At 37.5% G+C, this 14934-nt stretch overlaps 2 protein-coding genes and 1 long non-coding RNA gene across 3 annotated transcripts in view; 2 read left to right on the plus strand and 1 right to left on the minus strand.

The window, feature by feature from the left end:
* LOC141438787 (glycine receptor subunit alpha-2-like) overlaps positions 1–5578 on the plus strand; it is a gene marked incomplete in the record, with an annotated part of 101697 nt that extends 96119 nt beyond the window's left edge. Inside the window, 1 exon segment of the mRNA XM_074102755.1 lies at positions 4171–5578.
* Positions 1–14934, minus strand: part of LOC141438788 (uncharacterized) — a 146109-nt gene that overhangs the window by 60118 nt on the left and 71057 nt on the right. The gene's annotated exons all lie outside the window — the stretch shown is intronic.
* ClC-a (chloride channel protein 2) overlaps positions 12736–14934 on the plus strand; it is a 77147-nt gene continuing 74948 nt past the window's right edge. The window contains exon 1 of the mRNA XM_074102752.1: positions 12736–13311. Within this exon, the coding sequence (XP_073958853.1) occupies positions 13243–13311 (69 nt within the window). The 5' untranslated portion in view covers positions 12736–13242. The remainder of the gene's footprint in view (positions 13312–14934) is intronic.

Consider the following 14934-nt stretch of genomic DNA (forward strand, 5'->3'; position numbering starts at 1 on the left):
ATAGGGCTGATTCTAATAAAAGTGGCATGCAGGCTAAAGTTAATTCAAAAAAAAATATATATGTTTTTTTACTTTTTTTGCATAAAAAACAGCTTCTTGGTATTTCATTTGTTACAAATATGTTAAAGGGAACAAAAGTATTCCTAAAAACTTAAGAGTTTATGGTTCTTGAAATATTGATGAAGCAGGCTAAAGTTAAATTAGACAGGCTAGTAGTGAAAAGTTACCAGGTTAAAGAGAATTATATCAAAAATCAAAAAGAAATGTATCATAAGTTTAAGGGGCTGTTTCACCATCCATTGATTAGTGTGAACTGGCGGTTAGGTGTGATGCCGTCTCTATTTGTTGTTCGAATAGACGGGACGGCATCACATTTAACCGTCGGTTAACGCTAATCAATGGATGGTGAAACAGCCCCTAAATGTAATTTCTTAAAAAAATATGAGTCTCTTTGAGGCATATATAGAGAAAATAAAATTATTTCAAAGTTATTCATATTTTATACAGGTTATTTGTAATTTACTAGCATCCTTTTAACCCTAAACTCCTACCACTTAAACAAATGTTTTTTGTTTTACGACTTTTTAAAATGGAGCCGTAAAACAAAAAACATTTGCTAAATCATGTATATTTTTATTTTTCCTTCCTGTTTTTCTTCGCTGATATTGTTTCTTTATGTTTCCTTTGAACTCAGCATAGACTTTTGGATTTCTTTTTATGTTCGTATTTTCTTTTCGTTCTCCCTTTTTCGTGCTAACCATCTTTCTCCGTTTAGGGGCATACATGTCCAAATGTCAGAAAGTCCAGGTGTCACATTGTCCTGTCAAAAAGTTCGAAGGTTATAATGCCTTAATGTCGGATAGTCCATATGTCTGAGAGTCCAGGTGTCACATTGTCCATTGTCAAAAAGTTCAAAGGTTATAATGCCCTAATGTCGGATAGTCCATATGTACGAGAGACCAGGGGTCTCACTCATTCTAATTTGGTTTTGTTTACACCTATTGCAATCGAATTGTTTTCGACTCGATCGCCTTTACTGTCAAGTCAATAAGAGCTGCCACCACGTAGACAACACGATAACAATATGGAAAGAGACAATGTAGAATGAGGCCCCAGTCCATCTGCATGACTGGATCAGCTGGTCAATTTTTGTCGACTCGACATGACATGTACGAAGCATCATAGATGCATCTGGATCTTACTGAGAATGGGTCTCAGGGTGTTAGATAACAGACTGGAAATAATGCAGATGAGCAATCTAGCTCTCTAATCTATTTCAGTTATATTTATCATTTAGTTGTGTTAGTCATATTTTTATACAATGAGACATTATGGGATTCAGGCCTTCAGAACTAGGACGTTTAATCCTTCGGACTTTTTGACCATGGACTTTTTGACGCTAGGACTTTTAGACACTAGGACGTTTCATCCTTCGGACTTTTTGACCATGGACAATGTGACACCTGGACTTTCTGACATTTGGACATGTATGCCCCTAAACGACTTTTAGAGGGGGGAGGGGGTCACACTCCAAAAAAAAATTGCAAAAGCTATATTTACGCAAAATTACAGATATAGTACTAATGGATCTAGCGCGGATAGATAAACAGACACACAAAGTGAAATTATAAGAGTGTTTAGTTTAATAAAAAGCAATTCTCTACATTTACTTTGGTAGAACACTGTTAGTACTACTTAAAAAAAAGTCCATAAAGTTATTCTTAGAAATTATATGCAATTTTTAAATAAAATAATTTATAGTTCACTTTTTTCTGCCATGAGTCACTTTAGTCTGTGCTTCAGTTACAGATTAAAGTGACACAGATTAAAGTGAAAAGTGGATTCAAAAGACATTTACTCTAAAACCGTCAAAAATATGAATGTGCCACTCTTAGTAACGTAAGTAAATACGTCATAATATCACATTAAAATGATTATCTAATAACGTCCCATATAAATAACATAAAATAATCGAGACAATGTAAAGTTAACATACCCGTTACAAACTCCAGTTTGCCGCCTTCGATCACTAATCGCCACAAAACTATGACAGAAGGTCTCTAACGTTCCGTACGGCGGTGAGCCAGATATTGGCTGAATGTTTACGATGATTAAGGTGTGTCTATCATTCTCCGTGTGTGAATGAGACCCAACAACGCGAACACACAGACTACAGTGAAAAAATCGCTGGAACAAACTTTGAGTCCGAATATTGATGTATAAAAATGATTTATTTAGGACCGTACTATTATTAAATGAATATCGTACTATTGTTTTTGCAATATATTATAAAATATAATTTGTGAAATAGTACACAAATAATTCACAGGCCTAAAACCGGGAGCATGTCCCTTTTGGACAAGACAGACTACAGTGAAAATCGGTACTTACATTTATTTATTTTTTAAAGTAATAAGGTTAAATAAATAAAATGGCCTGGCCTCGGTGTAAAAGGTCTATGTTTACATATGTCAATTTTTATTTTTTCTCAAAAACGTATATTTAATGTACTTTGTATTCAAAAAACTCATTGGCAGATTATAATGCCACTTTTATTAGAATCACCCATAGCCGATCATTCTGCAATGTTCAAAAACTATGGTTTTCCACGCCATAAAGCATTTTGCCACGTATCAAACTACTTCAAATGTTCCGCGTGTACCTAGACAAAGAAAGTCATCTCGTCGAGATGATCGAAATATCGTTCGTTTGGCAAAACAAAATCCTTTTAAAGGGTCTAATACCGTCTAATGAGTTAAGAAAAAATATTTTGGCGAAAACAACCCTTCAGCAATCTCGGCACGCATTATTCGAAGGCGTTTGGTAGAAGAAAAGTTGCACGGAAGGATAACAAGGAAGGTGCCTATGTTGAAACGGTGTCATAGGCAAGCCCGCCTTGCATTTGCAAGAAGATATGAAAACTGGACAGTCAGACAGTGGAAAAACGTTCTTTTTTCTGACGAGACAAAAATAAATAGGGTATGTTCTGATGGCAAACGATATGTAAGACGGCTTCCAAATAAAGCATTCGACCCAAAGTACACAAAAGTGACTTTAAAGCATGGCGGAGGAAATGTGAAAATTTGGGGATGTTTTCTGGACATGGTGTTGGACCTGTTAGGCTGATAGAAGGAAACATGGATCAATTTCAATACAAAAACATACTGGAAGAAACAATGTTACCATATGCTGAAGGCGTGCTTCCCGGTTATTTGGACATTCCAGCATGACAATGATCCCAAGCATACTGCACGTACCGTTAAGGAATTCCTCACATCGCAATCAGTTTCTGTCTTAGATTGGCCAGCCAACAGCCCCGATCTTAACCCAATAGAGCATCTTTGGTGCGAAGTCAAGAAAAGGTTTCAAATCGACAGTGTGGCAATTTAAGAGAACTGTATGACGTATTCTTAGAAGAATGGAACTCTATCTCTCTTGCGAAATGTCAAAAATTGATAGATTCAGTGCCTCGCCGGTGTAAGGCAGTAATAAAAAGCCGTGGACATGCTACTAACTATTAATTTTAGTTAAAATGTATTAAATTGCTTTTTTTTGTGTACAAACTTCACGTTAGTGTGATTTAGTTAATCTAAGTTTCAAATAAAAAAACTTTCGAGCTGTTCAATAAATCGTTCTTAATTATTTGTCCAGCTTCATTACTATTTTAATTTGTTACTAAAGAGAATAAAAACAAAATTTGTTAAAAATTGTCAGCAATTTTATTCTTTATTCTTAATCCCGTTTGCTCTATACATGAGGCTATTTCATAACGTAACTAGTTACTTCTAAGAAGGAACCACGACTACACATGACATGATTTAGTTAAAAATAATCTGGAACTTCAAATCGTTCTTAATTACATGACCACCACTGTATATTAATAGTTGATCGCTGGCTGTTCACACTGTCGGCGAGAACTCGCTCTTACATCTTTTGTCGCAGCGACAAGAGCTATAAAACTCGCTGAGCTATAGATACTCGCTCAGCGATGTCAGCTTGGCGGCCGCCCCGCACGAGCGAGTCGAGTGGAGCGAGTAATCGCCCGTCGCACGCGAACACTCGCTTACAGCCGAGCGACAAAACTACACTCGCTTCTCGCTGCTCGCCCACTCGTTTCTAGTTACTCGCTCTACTCGCTTCTCGCTCATCGTTGGCGGTGGGACAAGTGACTTACGCTTCAAAACCATAGAGTTATACTATACAGGCTGTCTCTGATCGTGGGTTAAATTTGTTTTGTAACATTTTCGATGCATGTGTTTACCTGAAGGAGTGTATTAATAATTATGTTGCACTCCTTCAGGTAGGTATAAACGTTATTAACCTTGATAATTATTATCAGTACCTACGTGATTATCACAATAACTGTCATTGATAGACCTAGATGTACCTACATTATTAAGATAACTTTTATCGTTGATAATCAAGATAATTATCATGAAAATAACAAGATAACCATCGTTGATAATTATCGTGGTAATTATCCTGTGCAACCGTGTTTGGAGACAGTGATTGAAAAAGCAACGAAATGAAGAATCAGTCCAGGTCGGGATTTCCATCTTTGGGACATAGCTGCCAAAATTGTCTGTATTAAGCTCTCGTAGTCGGGGAAATTGTTATTAACATAAATGAACATTTAAATTCATCCATAATTATTAACAAACTGTAACATATCTAAAATGCAATACATTATTAACATCGTAACAATAAGTCCTAGTAGGTAATGCATCGACAAGACAGCTACTATTCTTCATTTTTTTAGCATTAGATAAAGGGTAAACAATCTTGACGGTTCTTTTTAACGAAAAATGTTTAAAAAAAACAGTAACTATTACTTATGATACCAAAATAATGTAAATGAGCACGTAATCTTGATAATTGTTACATATTTGCTGTGACTTATTTTTCAAAAGTGTTTTTCAATAAAAAGACACGTCCAGATCGCTTACCTTCTTTCCAATGCTAAAAAAACGAAGTAGACGCCTGATGTGAGACTTTTTGCGAAGTGTTCTGGCAACAAGAACAGCGACGCACCTCAGGACGATCACAGGAAAACCTCTGGGCGCCTTATTTTAGAGTGGTTTCACACCGAGCCAAAGAAAATGGGGGGCCCATCGGAAACTTTGGAAAGAATTAAATGTGAATGTCATTGGCAACAAAGATTAAAATGACTGACTTTCGAGGCCCCGGTGAGGTCGGGGGCCATGGGCACGGGCCCCCTGTGCCCGTATAGGAAAGACGGTACGGGTTTCGCACTACAATGATCCGAATCAGTGAAAATACGGACTGGAGTGGAGTAGTCGTAGAACTATTTGTATGTGTGAAATTCGGATGACAGAAATCGGATCTACTGCGTAAACTAAGTACCATACAAATAGTTCTTGCACTGTTGTGTTTCGGCGTGGAGAGTAAGACAGCCGGTGAAATTACTGGCACTTGAGGTATCCCATCTTAGGCCTCTAGGTTGGCAACGCATCTGCAATACCCCTGGTGTTGCAGATGTTTATGGGCGGTGGTGATCTCTTACCATCAGGAGACCCACTTGCTCGTTTTCCATCCAGTCGAATAAAATAAAAAAAGTTCTGAAACTGCTCCAAGCCGTATTTTATCTGAATCTGACTAAACAAAGTAGGTACGGAATTTATTGAATTCGTTATTCTAGTACTCGTAGTTCTGGCAGTGGCGTAGCTATCGTATGGGCAGGTGGTGCAGGGCCCCGGACCTCAGGGGGGCCCTCTAACCTAAGCTAAAATGGCGTGAAATGGCGACATTTCATGATATGCCTAAAAGTTGGCCAGGCATGCGATGTGCTGAGAAACAATACGGCAGATCGATTAGAGCAACGCATTCGTCGATATTCCTAGCTCTATACCGGGCACATAATGATATGCAAAAAAAAAGAAAAAATTTAGGTATGACGAGCGAAGCGAGAAGTGGTTAGTATGAATTATTACCACAAAGCGAGCGTGCCGCGGCGGCCGGCGAAGTGCCAGAACCGATAAGGCGGCGTTTCATGATATGCCTAGGAATTTCATGATCTGCCTAAACGTTACTAGGCAAATCGTTAAACGGTGAGTTTTGAACGATATGGCGGATGTCCCTTAGCCAATTCATGAAATGGCGCTATTTCACGATATGCCTAGAAATTTCGTGGTCTGGCGGATTTTACGATCGGCCGCCGACATATGCACCGACCGGGGCCCTGGTCCACCTAGCTACGCCACTGAGTTCTGGCGACCACTTGAGACAAAATAAAAAAAATGAATCGCGTACCAGGGTGTGACCTTGGTGCTACTGATGTCATATTGAAATTTCTTAAATCTGCGAAAGAAATCATAGCGAAATTGAATAGGAAAAAGTCTCACTTTGATATGTGATTCAGTTAAAAAATCCACGGAAATGGATGTTGAGTGACAGCGTAAATCTATTTTTTTTTTGCCAGATTAGTAAACAGAGTATTATTTATTTAAATAAATACTGCAGTCAGTCACCTCCAGTAATATACCGGGTGTGGCCTGTAACATGAGCCAATAATTAAAACATAGATCTTACTCCTCAAAATGAACGACATTAGTTCAGCGACTTTTAAAAATAAGTCTTATTTTAATTTCTATTACAATTGAAGCTCCTGTCAGTTTCTATGGGCGTGTACACAAAAAACAGGGCCGGTATTTCCATGTCGGTGTTATCCGGGCCGGAAAAGAGTGTCACCCGTCTATGTCATACGTTGTTTTTAATTCGAAAATTGTAAAGGGGCTCCTAGACTGCAATATGTGGCCGGCAACTATTGGTGTCCCTGTCTAACATGTGAGTAAGAGAGGGACACCAATAGTTGCCGGCCACAAATTGCAGTGAAAATATGGCCCGTCTCGGAGCCCCTTAAGCACGGCGCCCGCTTACAATTTTTGAATAAGTTGGCTAGAGACTGTAATGGCGATGTTCTGAAAACCCACGCATTTCAATTATTACTTAAGTGTGCATTTAGTTTAACAGATAGCCTGTTTACTAGAAATCTTTAACAGTTTACAAAATAAAATAATTATATGTTAAAATAAAAACATGTTTCTTCTATGCCAGCTAGCACTGTTCATACTGTTTTTCAATAAGGTCTACCCGCTACATGTGAACCGCGTCAGCTAGCGTAGCCCTAACTAAGGTAAGGACGGGGCGGTACGCGGAGCGAGCGGGGTAGCATGCACAAATTAAAGCGTGTCACACACTAAGCAGATACGATAAGATATCTGTATCTGAACGTGTATCTGTCAATATCGCTCCCTATACAATTCAATGAGCTAACACACACAGCGCAGATAACTTATATTTTATCGTGAAGTATCTGTGGGCACCGACCGACATATATATCGAAAGATGGCAAAGATATTATCTGCGTGTATAAATTGATCTGTGTATAATATCTGCCGATATAAATATGGTATAGTATTTTATCTGCAGATAGATACAGGTTGATGTGAGAGCCCCGCTGCACGCGAGTAAATCTAGAAGAGATAAACACGAAAACATTCCTGTATAAACAATCCGCACCAAAAAACAAGTCTACTCAGTTTGAAGGATTTAGACTGAATGTATCGTCTCGTATATTATCGTATCTGCGTAGTGTGTGATAGTTTCAGATAATTAAGTTATTATACGCAAATAACATATTATTCGTATCTGCGTAGTGTGTGACACGCTTAACGGCCACCGCTACATATGTGCCGCAGGCTCTACCTATATAATTAAAATAATTAAGTTACTCTTCAAATGGCAATAGCTACTTAAGTTTTCAAATATGTCATACAAAAGATACATATAATTTAAGAATAGGCTACCTATTAAAGAACAGTAGGTATTGACAAAATTGCAAACATGCTTCTTTTTTAAGGCAAATTAAAAAAAATATGTACCTATCGTCCAATAATTTTAAGATTCCAAACAAACCACAAACAATTATAATCTAAGTACTTATTATAATAATTTAAAATAAAATCTACACCGTAATGTCAGCATCAAAAGTAGCTGTACACTTTCGTACTTTGTCGTTTTACAGCCACGTTTGTACACAGAATAGAATTAGATAATGGTACAAGTCAACGCACGTAAAAAGATCTCTGGGTGACTAGTGGACGGGAAACGTTTGCGCATCTGTCAACTAACAAGCCAATGGCGTGACGGCCGCGCGCGCGCTCCTACGCCCCCTCCCGCGTTCCCCACTGCTCCGCCGCCGATTTGGTCCGTCATTCGTTCACTGCGCAGGTATATCGCTAGGAGCTCTTTTTACGTGCGTTGATTTGTATTAAATGCCACGCAAGATTGCCAATGTGTCAATGAGACAGAGTAAAAAAGTGATCCGCTACTTTTGATGCTATTTTGATACGAGTGCAATACTCGTAATACAATAGGTAGGTACTCTAGCAACATGTCAATGACATCATAAAAGTGTAATAGTTAGAGGTAGTGCTACCAGAGTTGAAGCATGTCACGTAATGACAGCAGGGTGTTTCACCATCCATTGATAGTGTTAACTGACGGTTAAATCCATTCATTCATTCATTTATTCATTCTCCTTTTATGCAATCAGTTCTTTTTGTAGCTGTGTGTTCACTTCAAATCTCGTGGCACTACCTATATCTATCTACCTTTAATCGAGAAATTATTTTATATTTATTACACATAACATAATTATATCTTTCAATAGTCTGCTGTGGAGACGCTTACCAAGAAACGCGTAGGCGTAGGTACAGTTCAAAGATATGTTTACACTTTTGTACTTTGTCATTGTATGCCGTCTGGCAGTTATATACAAAAGTTCAAACATGAATTGATAGCAAGCAACAAGGTACTAGTAAAGTGTAAGCATAATTTTTAAACCTCAACCCGTAACCATTTTGCATCCAAAAACCAGCGAATGATACGGGACGGTGCCGCGAAACGCACACTGACTAAAAGTTATATTAAGTACGCTAAAACTATACTTACCTACACGTGTAAACAAGACTTTATGATTATATGTAAAGCCCAGTCTAGACCTACGAGAAAGAACTGGCAAGTTACATTAAATTGTGAGGCCTTAAAGCGAATGGCTTCGAGGTGGTCAATCGATGCCAGTGCCCTTAGTGTAAGTTTTCGGTTACAAAATACGTCACGATCGCGTACGCGTTAAATCTAAATTTATATGGAAACACGAACATCGCAAACGTTCCGCTAGAGGCGCTCTTCGTGTTTCCAAATAAATTGAGATTTAACGCGAACGCGATCGAGACGTATTTTATAACCGAAAAATAACACTAAGGGCACAGGAGGTATACAACTGTACGATTTTTCTTACAGCGGGGCTACAACGAAACTCGAAGTTCGTGTCGTGCGGTCCCTCTCGCTCTCGTATTAAATAGTATAAGTGTCAGAGGGACCGCACGACACGAACTTCGAGTTTCGTAGTAGCCCTGCTGCGTTAACCCAAAAGTTGTTGAGACTTTGCTTATGCCAAAAGTTAATTTATTAAATTTGTAAGAAATGCAAAAGTAAAGACCAAAGGGGCCGGCGCAGCCACTGTAGTCTTTGCCGGCAGCTATCGCTCTCAATGATTGAAGCATTTGATGTTCGAGGGAACACGTCGGCGTTTTGGGCACCGTACTACGGGGCCATTTTTAGATTTAATAAAATTTAGTTACTTATAAACTTTTTATTTCAGTAAGTACATATATATCTGTATTAAGTTGGTTCGTTATTTTTTTAATTCTGTTTTATGAATCTTCAATCTCATTTTTAGTCACCATTCAAATTTCTTTTGAGATATTGAACCTTAAAATGACAGTGACGGGGCCTTCTCAACTTTTCTAGTTAATTAACATTTTGAATCCGCAAAATCATCTGGGGTGCTACTACGAAATTCGAATATCGAAGTTCGAATAGTACCGTCTCTCTCACTCTCGTATTATATAACATACGGCTGCGGCTTCACTGAGGCGGAGGCGAGCGGAGCGGTGAGGAGACGTGTAGGGATCGACCATCATTATATTACAACTCGTTTCCGAGATGTGGATTTGTTAGCGAGAATAGTCGCAGTGGTGAGCGGCGTGGCTATCTACGGGAGAATGAAACAAGAACGGTTTTTCAAAATACACCCGTAGCTTTTTTCAACAAAGCACCACAGTGTATTCCAACGTCAATTGGAATAAAATACAGACAGATTACACTTATAAACTTTAGTTATTATGAGAGAGCACAGAAAACTTGACCTGAACGATACAGGGTCAAAACCAGAGAGAAAGTAGAGCTGACAGCAGGAAATTATTTAAAAGGAACAAGACAAACAGTGGCAACATTGATGCAAAGCATAGACTTAAAGTAACGTTCTATTCTAACAGGATTTCAACTAATGTGATTGGTCGATCCCTACACGTCTCCTCTGCGCTCCGCTCGTCTCCGTCTCAGTGGAGCCGCAGCCTAAGCGTTAGGGGGACAGTACGATACGAACTTCGATTTTCGAATTTCGTACTAGCCCTCCAGGGCCCGTTTCTCAAAGCATATTAGTCTAATAATATTAGTGTTTTGTCTCATAAATTGTATATATAAAACACTAATAACAAAATTATATTGACGTCAGAGACGTAAATTTAATGTGATGGTTGGTAATAGTTGGGTTTGTGTGATTCGTGTGTGTGCAGTGGAGGTGGAGGAGCTGCATGAACACACATTTGTTGTATAGACGTTGCTGTCGTAAGGTCGCTGGTGAGTAAAGTATTTAATCGTTTGTAGTTCATTGATATAAATGGATCTCCGCATGAATACCGCGTAACTAGATTTTTCCAGAAGGTATAATTTTAATTTTCACTGACAGAAGAACTACATTGCACATTGTAGGTACTGTTCTGACAATGAAAATTGTACCTTATGGAATATGCTAGTTACGCGTTATTGCAGTATCATCGACGATATGATAGGTAACCTAATAGTATTTCAAAATTTGGATGGTGACTGACAAATCAACTTGTATAATAATAATAGCTAATTTTATTGTAAATTAATCTGGTATTTATATAGGTAGATAAATATATACTTAAATCTATTTCTAGGTAAACATTGAAGAGTTATCCTTGATGAGCGTTGAAAGTACGACGGTTGATCTATTTACTAAGAAAATAAAAATAATGATTTGTTCCATCATTTGTTTTAATTTAGTTAAGTACCTATTTTAATTACATTACTATTCTTTTTATATTGTTAAGGTCATTTAGCGACAGCTTAGACAACCGATGGAATCGACAATTTTGAGGTTAGATTGTATTGTATGTATGTATGTATGTATGAGAAACACATTGAGAAATAATATGTACCTACAAAGGCAGTGGTACTTTTTGTATCCGTTCCCTTATTTAGTTAGATTATTATCAATCGATCACATCAAACTTTTTATATCCTAATTTGATAACTTTTCTCCATTTCTCCATTTGATAACTTTTCACCAATACACCTTTGTATTGCTCCAAACGTGATGAAAACAACTTCGATCCATTTGATAACCTTTTTTCAAGCATTTAGTTTCACCTGTCTGTCTATCTGTAATCAAATCTTGCAAGTTAAATTCGACCAACTTCCAGTGGTTGGATTGACTTGAAATTTGGTATACCTACTTATGTAAATTACGTGACAATACAATAATCTGGTAGTGACATCCTGATAGTCCGGCCAGGAACCTCTCCACAAGACGGAACTCTTCAACGGTTATTGGCATCGACTTGAAATTTAGTATGCAAATGTAGTTTGGGTGATACGACAAGTGCAGTCAACAAAAAGTACAGTCAGCAAAAAAAGCTTGTATAAAAAATGAAATTTTTACTAAAAACTTATTTCGAAGTCGTTTAAAAGTGAACATGCGGTAGGTATTTGTTAGACTGCTAACGAGTCTGCAGGGCTACTACGAAACTCGAAGTTCGTGTCGTGCGGTCCCTCTGACACTTATACTATTTAATACGAGAGCGAGAGGGACCGCACGGCACGAACTTCGAGTTTCAAGTTTCGTATAGTACTGCTGTATGTAACAACCACTATAGAACCGTTTTTAGTGCCTGCCTAATTTGGTTTGTGTCTAGTGCGGCGAGCAAAAAAACGTTTTGTTACGAAATAAGTAACTTGCAAAATTACCTACCTACTTTACATAGTGCAAATTAAAAAATTGCAACCTTGGATTAAACATTCACTTTTGTTAAAATAGACTCAATGAAAAATATTCAGAGAATTTAATTGGTAGGTAAGTTACCTATAGCTGTTTACTTCAATGTTGTAATTTGGACTACTGTTTGAGAAAGTACATTTTAAAAAGTTAATGTAGTCGCTTAAATGCTTAAACTTATGAATTATGTAACAGATGTAATGCCCGTGCACATAAAAATAATGACACTATTAGCGCGCGATGGGTTAAATATGTGTGACAATTGTGTGACCAATTTACAAAAACACGCGCGGCAATACAATAGCTGCAATTACATTTGTTTAAATCTTCGACACCACGTCAGGGTTCGTTTATCCTTTCCGGTATGGTTATTGTTGAGCTAGCTGGAACTTAGCTAGAATAAAAGATCAATTAGGTCACATGATTTTTTTGCGAACTTTCTGTCTCGATTCGATAAAATTCTTATCAAGTATCAAAAGATAGGCAAATAAGAATCATAGTCGTGACGCGCGAAACGGAACGCTCAAATCAAATCAAATTTAGTCGCGTTCTGAAAGCGAATGGGTGCGGGTCAATTGCAACATTTTTTTTTATAACAACGCTTCTTTCACGAGGAATGCTAAAAGTTATCAGCAGATATAAACGCTCAATTACGTGATAAGATAGTGATCTGTGATCTCTAATCGAAGCGATATAAAAAGACATCACTAAGTTCAAGTTCAGGGCCGTAGTGCAGCAGCGAGACTTTTCAAACGCACTGCGAACTGTCACCTCGTTTGACAACATCAGTCGGCCACCGGGTGACAGTCAGTTTGAACGTGCGTAAACATACTTTTCCGGTGTTAGCCCGCCATCAATTCGCATTAAATCGTGCTTATTCAATTACATAAACTTATTACAGACGACCGGTCTTCATACGAGGCACGGGGAGATGTCTGACCACGAGCCGACGCTGTGAGTCTAATCGGACCGTATAAAAAAAGTTTAGTTGGCCCGCGAATGTTGCGGATTCCGCTTGCATTGTTTCGCTAAATCAACGTTTTGTGTGTTAAAAATAATAAACTGGACTGTTAAAAATGAAGGAAGTGCACAGTAAAGAGGAGACCTCGGACGATGAGTCCGGATTGGGGTACCAGAACACTTTGGTGAGTTGTTGCGATGTTTTTGAACTTTCTATTTTCTAGAAATTTTCTTTCTCCGTTAACCCGTTGACGTACGTAGCGGCTAGCGCTTGCACTTTTGCTATTATTTAAACACTCCAATCACCTTAATTACTTTATCTTGAGTTTCTTTATCTTGCGCGAGTTTGTTTACGTGTCTTTGTCAAACAATGCGGCAGCGTTCTTCCGAGTGAGTTGGACGATTAATGGATTTAAAATTCGATCGCACGTTATATTTGCACGAATTTAAATCAATCTGGAAGGTTCTGACGCGTCGCACATGCACTCGCGAGACGCAAGTTTGATTCAAAATACTGTGTTGTTTAGATAACACACGGCCGTATTTACTATACCGACTAACACTCGTATTATATAGCAATCTTGTAAATATATTACTTGCTACATTTACAAGCCCTACCTACAATATAATTGCATGGTCATGACTTTGTAGGTGTTTAAACTTTTGTTTTAAAGTAAGTACTTACTGAATAACATTTACATTATTATTTCGTTTGTTTTGAATTTAAATAGGTATCATTGTGGTGAAAATCACACATACATAATATTTTAATTATAATAAATGCTAAAAAGCATTAAAAAGCAAAATTTGGGCAGTTGTCACAATCAGTTGACATATTTTTTATGAGTTGTAAAACAAAATTATTTGTTGTTGGAATGTGCTCGGAACTCAGACTTGAGGAGAAGGGTACTTGGGGCTTTGGGCCCCATGCACAATGGCCGGGTCAATTGTTGGCTCTCAGAGCCAACATCTGACAAAGCCATTTGCATTTACCAATTTTTTAATATGTCCCTTGCGTAGGGAAATGACTGAGCACCCATGAGGCTGACATGATCACCTGGAGTGTTCAAAGCCTCAACGAAAAAAAGAGAAAAAAAAAACAAGATTACCCCATATATTTTGTATAGCTGTAGCAAGCTGCGATGTCACTTGTTTGCCAATTCAATTGACCATTTATTATTTAAAAGCAACTAAAAATGTTGTATGGTTAATTAAAAAGTAATTTTCATGGCTAAAGCTAAAGTGTTTTTTTTTGCCTGAAACACAGGATTATCCTAGTACAGGCATCATGTGTTACTTTCCTTTTAAGTCTACTAGATAAATTGTATTATTTGTAAGAAAGTATTTTGAATAAAGATTTATTTATTTATTTATTTATTTAATTAGAATTGTGTCAGAATGTCTGGTTGATGGTTTCACTTAAATAATTAGTACAGTTCTATGGAATTTGACACCAATATTTTCAAGATACTGCTCTAATTAAAAAAAAAACATTTAATTTAAACCTGAACAAGTGTATTAATTTGCAATTAGCTGTAAAGTTTGAGTTTTAGTAAATAAATAAATAGTAGGTCAATTAAATTGACTAACAATTAAGACAATTAATGAAAGAAAATACATTTATTTAACGCCATAAAACAAACATAGAACAAATAAAGACATACATGACGCTAAATAGGTCCCCACTCAGCATAATGTTGATGTTACAGTCCAGTATTTGCGGTACAAAGGTTATATCATGGTTTGTTTTATAAAAATTCTGAACAATTATTAGATTCAGAGAAAAAAGAGTTACGATTTCATAACAA

This window comes from Choristoneura fumiferana, chromosome 19 (genome assembly GCF_025370935.1).
Source record: "Choristoneura fumiferana chromosome 19, NRCan_CFum_1, whole genome shotgun sequence".
NCBI lineage: Eukaryota > Metazoa > Arthropoda > Insecta > Lepidoptera > Tortricidae > Choristoneura > Choristoneura fumiferana.